This window comes from Pteropus alecto, unplaced genomic scaffold, assembly GCF_000325575.1.
Source record: "Pteropus alecto unplaced genomic scaffold, ASM32557v1 scaffold304, whole genome shotgun sequence".
NCBI lineage: Eukaryota > Metazoa > Chordata > Mammalia > Chiroptera > Pteropodidae > Pteropus > Pteropus alecto.
In genome coordinates, this window is record NW_006435869.1 from 238,428 (window position 1) to 246,925 (window position 8,498).

Consider the following 8,498-nt stretch of genomic DNA (forward strand, 5'->3'; position numbering starts at 1 on the left):
CCCCCCACCCGCCCATCCCCGACCACCAGGCTGGGCTCTGGCTTGTCAGCCTTCTCTCAATGCTTCAGCCGGTCTTTTAGTGCACTGCCAAGACCTGGAAGGACCTGGGTTCTCCTACCCACTCTGCAGAAAGGTAGAGCCTCAGGGGTACAGTGAATAATAGTTACCTTCCCTTCTCCCCTTTGAGGAACTACTTGCAGCATCCACAGGCATCTACAAAGGCTAGAGCCAGTCCCTGACCAAGGATAATTGCCAAAGGCACAGGCAGTGGAGGCTGGCTGTGGGGTTACTAAGGGACCATTGACCAAAAGTAAAAGCTGAATGACATCTTGGGCGAACATTAGCATGGGCATGTTGGTTATTTGAGAGGAGGCAAAAATGAAGTGCTTGCACTCACAGCTCTGTACAGTACAAAATTCTTCTGTCACCCCTCCCTTTTCCTGCACTCCTCCTCTATTTACATTTCTTGACGAATTCATTATGGATAGGAAGTTTAATTTAAGGGAAGCCTGTATGCTATATAGATACCAAGAGTCACACAATAAATTGAATTAAATAAATAAATAACTTTTAAAAAATTCAGTAGAGTAGCAGGATACAAAATTAATATATTAAAATCCATCACATTCCTATACATTAACATCAAACAATCAGAAGGAAAAATTAAAACAATTACATTTACAATTGCCATCCAAAAACTTAAATTAAATACATAGGAATAAAATTATACAAGGTAGTAAAAAAACCTATACTCGAAAAACTGTAAGACACTTACAAAAGAAATTGAAAAGGACACAAACAAATGGAAGGATATACGTGCTCATGGAAGGATTAATATCATTAAAATGACCATAAAACCCAAAGCAATCTACAGAGTCAATGCAATCACTATAAAACTATCAATGACATTCTTCTCGGAACTATAACAAATAATCCTACAACATATATGGAACCACAAAAGATGACAAGTAGCCAAAGCAATCTTGAGAGAAAGAAGAATAAAGTTGGAATTATCACACTCCTTGATTTAAAACTATACTACAAAACTACAGTTATCAAAACAGCATGGTACTGGCATAAAAATAGACACATAGATCAATGTAACAGAATAGAAAGCCCAGAAATAATCCCTTGTTTATATGGTCAACTAATCTACAACAAAGGAGATAAGAATATACAATGGATTAACAACAGTCTCAACAAATGGTGCTGGGAAAACTGGACAGATACATGCAAAAAAAATGAAACTGGACCAATGTCTTACACCTTATATAAAAATCAACTCAAAATGGATTAAAGATTTAAATTTATGGCCTGAAACTAGAAAGCTCCTAGAAAGAAACATAGGTAGTAAACTTTTTGACATCAGTCTGAGTAATATCTTTATGGGTATGTCCCATTAAATAAGGGAAACAAAAACAAAAATTTTAAAAAATGCGACTTCTGCAAACTAAAAGCTTCTGCACAGTGAAGGAAACCAACAAAACAAAAAGACAACATACTGAATGGGAGAATATATTTGTAAATGATATATCCAATAAGGGGTTAATATCGAAATATATAAGGAACTCATACAACTCAATAACAAAATATAAACTATCTGATCAAAAAAATGGGCAGAGAACATGAAAAGACATTTCTCCAAATAAGACATAGAAATGGCCAACAGACAAATGAAAAAATGCTCAACATCACTAATCATCAGGGAAATGCAAATCAAAACCATAATGAGATACCACCTCACACCAAAAAGAATGGCTATTATGAAAAAGACAACAAATAAAATGTGGAGAAAAGGGGAGCCTTGTGTACTGTGGGTGAGACTGCAAATTGGTGCAGACCCTATGGAAAACAGGAAGGAGTTTCTCAAAAAACTAAAAATAGATCTACCATATGACCCAGGAATTCCACTTCTGGTTATTTATCCAAAGAAAAAGACATTAATTTGAAAAGATATATATACACCCTTATGTTCATTACAGCATTATTTACAATAGTCAAGATATGGAAGCATCCTAGGTGTCCATTGATAGACAAATGAATAAAGAAAAGGTGGTATATATACCCAGCCATCAAAAAGAATGAAATCTCGCCATTGGCAGCAACATGGATGGACCTAGAGAGTATTATGCTAAATGAAATAAGTCAGACAGAGAAAGACACATACCATATGGTTTCACTTATATGTGGAACCTATAAAAACAAAACAAAGAAAGAAACCAAACATAAACAGACTTATAGAAACAGAGACCAAACAGATGGTTACCAGAGGGGAGAGAGGTAGAAGGATGGGGAAAAAGGTGAAGGGGAATACAGTCAATAATATTGTGATAGGTTTACATGGGACATGATTACCAGAATTAGTTCGGTGATCACATTGTAAGTTGTAAAAAGATCGAATCGCTACATTGTACACCTAAAACTAATATAATATTGTATACCAACTATACTTAAAGAAAAATGGCAAAAAAAAGTGATATTCATATATAGGATTTATTAATGCTGTCTCCATGCGAACTAGTTTGCAAATACTGAATATCTATGTCATATATAAGAAAGTGTAATTCAGTTAAAAATTTTCTGAGAAGTAAGAAATTTGAAGCAAGGGTTGTTCTGGTTGCTACTTTTAAAGTTCTATAGCATAACAGGTTTCTCATGTGAGACACCGCTTTCTGTTGTATGACTCACCTTTGTTTTCTTCCTTGGTTTTTGTACTGATCTTCAATGTCATGAGCTTCCCACTTTTTCCCTAAAATGCAGACCCAGAGAAATAATTCCAAAGTATTAGAAATTTTACAGTTATTAGATTCTAGCTCTATGGTAAATTGCGACCATGCCCAGCTTATTGACTAACTTCCTTCTCATAGTATACATTAGAACAATGTTGACAGGTAAGAAATACTTGTTCTCTAATTGAGGAAGTGAAGGTAAGCTGTCATCCTTACCTACTGAGGCCAGGTTCCTGAAGGTTTCCCGCATCACATCTCTGTAGAGTTTCTTCTGGGAAGGATCCAGTAGGGCCCACTCCTCCACACTGAAGTTCACAGCCACATCCTCATAGGCCACAGAGTCCTAAAACACCCCAAATGAGTGTAGAGTAGGATGTGTGAGACTGACAGCACTAAATATCTCCTCTATTTATAGGAAGGTTTTGTATGATTCTATCATCTCCAAACATTTACTCTGACTAATCATCAAGAATTTACTGTCTGGCCACATTCTATTTATTTATTTATTTGTTTGTTTGTTTAATTTAATTTTTTAGGCGAGGCAACCCTTGGTTGACCTCACAGATTGCAAGGATCTTGTCAGTTTACAATCCCTTATTTTTTTATTTTTTACACCTATAGCACCTGGTCTTCCTAGGTGGTCTCCCATCCAAGTACTAACCAGGCCCGACCCTGCTTAGCTTCCGAGATCAGATGGGATCGGGCTTGTTCAGGGTAGCATGGCCATAGATCTCTTTATAAATTTAACATCATCATAAACACATGGAAATTATCAACACATTTTTACTGTGATTACATTACATTTTTATTTTTCAAATGACAGGGTTCAGACAATGTTGGAAATGACAGAAATGGTATACAAATGAAACGAATATTATCATTTTAAGACTACCAATTCCGTGTGGAAAAAATTCTTTCATCTCCTTCCATATTCCCCACCATTTATAGCACTCCATAAAACAGAGGGTCACATTTGCATGAGGTTTCAATGAATAAAATCATAATGAAGAACTGGAAGCTTTTTCTTCTACTCCCATTGCCAAAAACAGAGTCCAGGAGGCCTGTGAAAACCCGACATTTAACAAAGTGTAACTGGCCATATTGTCCTAAAGTCCTCCAGACCATCAGAAGTGCAGACATACCTCATTTATTGCGGTTGGCAGATACTGCGTTTTCATCAGTATCGAGATAAAACTTTCCACCAGCAATAACATTACAACTCAGTGAAGGCTCAGATGATGGTTAGCATTTTTTAGCAGTATTTTTTTAAATTAAGGTATGTACACTAACCATTTAGACATAAAGCTATCGCAACTAATAGACTGCAGTATGAATGTAACTTCTTTATACACTGGAAAACCGAAAAATTCATGTGACTTTCTTTATTGATATTTGCTTTATTACAGTGGTCTAGAACCAAACCTGCAGTTCGTCCACAGTATGCCTGTAATCAGACACAGCTTGCTGAAAATATGCTTGTACAGAAGTATTGCTTTTACCTTGTGTAACATTTATCACAGACTCGGTTTTTTCTTTCTCTGTATGATTTTATGGTCTAGAAAGTTATTTGGAAATTAGAGCTCAGATACAAGGAAGAAAGCATGATAACTTAGGCCACAAGATCCTTATACTTATGTGCCTCAAGACCACTTCCAGCCAATTTGGGGCACACATCAGCACACATATGAGATAATAATATGCCAGAAGTGTGCTTTCCAGCAGAATGATAACAGTCAATCCTGAGCGCTGCTGACACTGGTTAAAAGCTGCAGATTGCAAGAGAGTTCACTGACGTCCACAATGGTTTGATGGTAAATTTGCCCACGATTATAAAATACCTAAAGGTGTCAGCAGTGCTTTCCTGCAAAAGGACATAACACCTCCATTCCCCAATCAGGAGGAAGTGTTTCCTGACCAGCCACTGTAGAGGTTGCCCTTCTTTCTTATGTAATTTTCAAGTGCCCCCAAGGAGTAAAGGAGCACGATTGCTCAACCCCTAAGCATGGGATCCCTCAGCTAATGACACCACACATAACCAACAGTTATGAAAAGAGTTATTGCTTCTATGATTGAGATCACTGGGAAGCATAAGGCAGGCCACTCAATCAGGCATGAAACAGCCTGTGAAAGGTAAAAGAAGGTGCACAGACTTATTTTTTTATGAGTTAAGGGGGCGAGCTAGGGCAGGAGCTTGCATGGATTCAAGGTTTCTTATCAACTTGTACAGATGTGGGGCACAGGGTGAAGAAGGAAGGCTGAGGCTTAAAAGCTGTCAGCTGTCAATGACAGAAAAGTGGAGTCAGAGACTTCGGGTTTATGGTCTGGCATTTAAGTAAGTTAGAAGCTGTCATTCCCGACCAACCTCACTAGAAAAAAGTGAAAAACTTGAAAACGAACTTCTCTTCTTGGATCTACCAGAGCATTTAGGTCACAGGATAACTCAGTGTCTCCAAAATTGAGAAAGAGAAAATAAACTCAGCATTCAGAAAAAATGCCCCAAATAGTTTGTTCCTAGCATGGAAAAAAGTTATTGCTAAGACAAAAGAGAACAAAAAAAGACAGAATACAATATCCATGATCCCCAGGACAATCTGCTTTACGCAGGTATAAATGCACATGATGGGAATACCTGAAGGAAAAGAAAAAAATCAGAATAAAATCAGTGAAGTAGTAATCATTGAGATTTTCCTAGAATTAACAATAGATGGCAAATTGTCAATCTAGGAAGCTCACATGACTCTAAACATGAAAAAGAACAGAAGTCCACAACCAAGTATCTCATATTAAAACAAGATGAAAATCAAAGACAAAGAAAATATACTGAAAGAAGCCAGAGGGGAAAACACCTTAGTTTTCAAGAAACAAACATTAGAATTAAACTTCTTTCTGAAATCAAGCAAAGAAAAAAAAAGTAAAGAGAAATATTTAAATTTTTAAAAGAAGAACCCAATCTTCTAGAATTCTGTATAAAACTATCCTTCAGAAATAAAAGACAGAGACAAAAATTGATGGAATTTGTCATGAGTACACCTACTTTAAAAGAAGTGATCAATAATTCATTATAATACAAATGATGAAGAAAGAATAAATGAAGGTAAAATACCTTTTGTATTTATCATAATATAACAGATGACAGTTTGATTAAAATAACATGTATTTAAATTTAAAACAATAATAAAAGGGATCCATTCTCCAAGAAGGCATAGCATCCTTCATGTGTTCATGCACAAGAGACACAAAATACACGAGGCAAAAACTGAGTGTGTGCAAGGAACATTGGAGGAATCCACTATTACCACTGTGGACTTCATCACCCCTTTATCACGAGTTATAAATCCCAGCAGGCAGAAAATCTCCAAGGACGGAGATGAACTCAACAGTGCCACATAACAACTGGATTTAATTGTAATCTGTGGACTCCTTCATGCAACGATAGCAGAATACACATTCTCCTCAAGTTCACATGGAACCTTCACCAACACAGAACACATTCTGGGACACGAAGCACACCTTAAATTTTTGAAAGAACAGAAATCATGCAAAATATGCTCTCACACCACACAGGCATTAGTCTAGAAATTAATAACAGATAGTTCGATAAACCCCACATATGTAGACATTCAATAACACACTTCTAAAGAAGATATGGAATCAAAAAACATCTCAAGAAAAATAAATATTTTGGCAGCAACAGCAATCAATGCCCAAGGGGTAAGTGATGCCATCGAACAAATACACTAGAAAAAAAGATCTATAATCATTAATGTAACCATCCAATTATGAAACAAAAAGAGCTAATTAAACCGAAAGTAAGCAGAATTAAATAATAAAAATTAGAAATCCAGGTGATAGTGAGAAATCAATGAAGAACATCAAAACAATAAAAGCTATTTGACAAGATAAATAAAATCGATAAACATCTGGTCAAAATAACTAAGAAAAGAGTAAGACAGATATTACAATGTGAGGCCATCATGTAACTGCAGATGGAAGGAGAGGCAATTAATGGCAATTTAAACAGTCTAGAACCTTCTACGGTTGGGGCAGTTTGCAAGTAGTGGCCTAAATAGGCTCAAGTAAATTTGGAAACAGGAATTTGTTGCCTCACTAACACAAAAGAATCTACTAGAGCTATTTTTTCTTCATGGTGTCAGGAAGGTTGTAGCATTTTATTTATTAAAATAGTTTTTTAAAAAGGAACAAAGGCATCAGGCTCTCATGTTTCAGGCAACGGACCAACCACTTATTTCAAGCCACTTTTTTCAATATATATAAGCCCTAAATGTCAAAAGAATGTCCACAAAAGAGAATGTTATGAATGTCATGTCACATGTACTCCTGGAGCAAGGTAAACGCAGCTCAAATCTTCCCTGCAGAGACTGTATGCGGTGGCAGTGCTTCTGAGCTTCCCTGAAGGGAACCAGGTCAAGTTGTATCGTGTCCCTTCAGAGGTGAAGGCCAACGGCAGCTAGGCTGCTAAGATGCTGTTGACACAGGCACTGAACAAATCACACTTGGCCAAATCTTTGATAGCAGAATGTGTACCAGTTGCTGGGTGGATGGGGTCAGTAATTTCCATAATGCTGGGGACTGGGACTAGGGGCTGATTTGGTGCCACCACAGCCTCAAGTCTATGGCAATCCAGTGTGAGTTGTCATTCATTCTTTCCAGATTTAAGAACAGGCCAGTTGGGGACTGGGACTAGGGGCTGATTTGGTACCACCACAGCCTCAAGTCTATGGCAATACAGTGAGCTGTCATTCATTCTTTCCAGATTTAAGAACAGGCCAAATTCGGCTGTTCAAAGGAGAAGCACTGGGGGTAATCACATTTTCCTAAAAGGTTTCTTATAGCAGTTTTCAGTCCTCAAGGGTCCTGTTTAATTTACACCAGGCTATATTATCTAATTTTACTAAAAAGTAAAAACCGTAATTCCCGTCCGGTGAATCCAATTTGGAAGTGGCACATTTTAATTTATATATTATTGGTTCCAAGCTTTCCTGACACCAGAGAGATTTGAAGATAGTGGGTGTTATGACCATGAGGCAAGGAAAAGGTTCTCATGGTCATCGTGAAGTATGCCATGTGCCCTGTGTTATTTCAGTAATCCCTGAAGGTCATCGGGTACTTTGCTTCCATTTACTGACATCCCAGGTATAACTAATGTAATGTAGCATTGAGTCATTGCATGACAGTGAATTACTGCGTTATAGGAGATGGTAACAATCCAGAACTTATGTTTTGCAGGCTCAAGGGCCAAGGAGCGCCCTTTTATCTTTTTTGTTATGTAAATTCTGTTAGTGTACTTTGGATTTCCAATTGGGTCAGATTGTGAATCTTTTATCTGTATCTCATTCCTCTTCTTTCCTCTCTCTGTCCTTCTCTGTTTTGCATTTTAGGTCCCCGGAAAAAAATCAGGGCAGTAAGTGTTCTTTCTAATCGCACACTTATAAACTTATTTCTCCAGGGGCCTCAAATCGGTTCCTTGAGGATTAGAGGCCTCCACCATGGAATGGTTGCTACCTAAATTTAAGGAACCCAGGCTTACATCTGTTTTGAACAGTCACACCTTCACTCTAAACACAGAGAAGCTCCACCCAAGACATTGACCCAGGAGCACTGTAAGCAGGGCCCCACCCCATACGCCTGCTCCCAAAGGACAACAAATCACCAAACTGTCAACCTGGAGTCCTCTGTATACAGACTCAGTGGGACAAAACACAGCACTGGGCAGCACAGCTCACAGGAGGGCTCCCCAGCAAGCAGCAG

General features: G+C 37.7%; 1 protein-coding gene and 1 non-coding gene across 2 annotated transcripts in view; both read right to left on the minus strand.

Annotated features, from left to right (window-relative positions):
- Window positions 1-8,498, minus strand: part of LOC102897830 (zinc finger protein 14-like) — a 14,209-nt gene that overhangs the window by 2,926 nt on the left and 2,785 nt on the right. Inside the window, exons 2-3 of the mRNA XM_015589234.2 lie at window positions 2,946-3,072; window positions 2,689-2,749 (exon numbers count right to left, since the gene is read on the minus strand). Of these exons, the coding sequence (XP_015444720.1) occupies window positions 2,689-2,749; window positions 2,946-3,072 (188 nt within the window). The remainder of the gene's footprint in view (window positions 1-2,688; window positions 2,750-2,945; window positions 3,073-8,498) is intronic.
- Window positions 3,342-3,460, minus strand: LOC112479625. The gene has a single exon (XR_003046243.1). It is a non-coding gene; the product is annotated as a 5S ribosomal RNA (ribosomal RNA).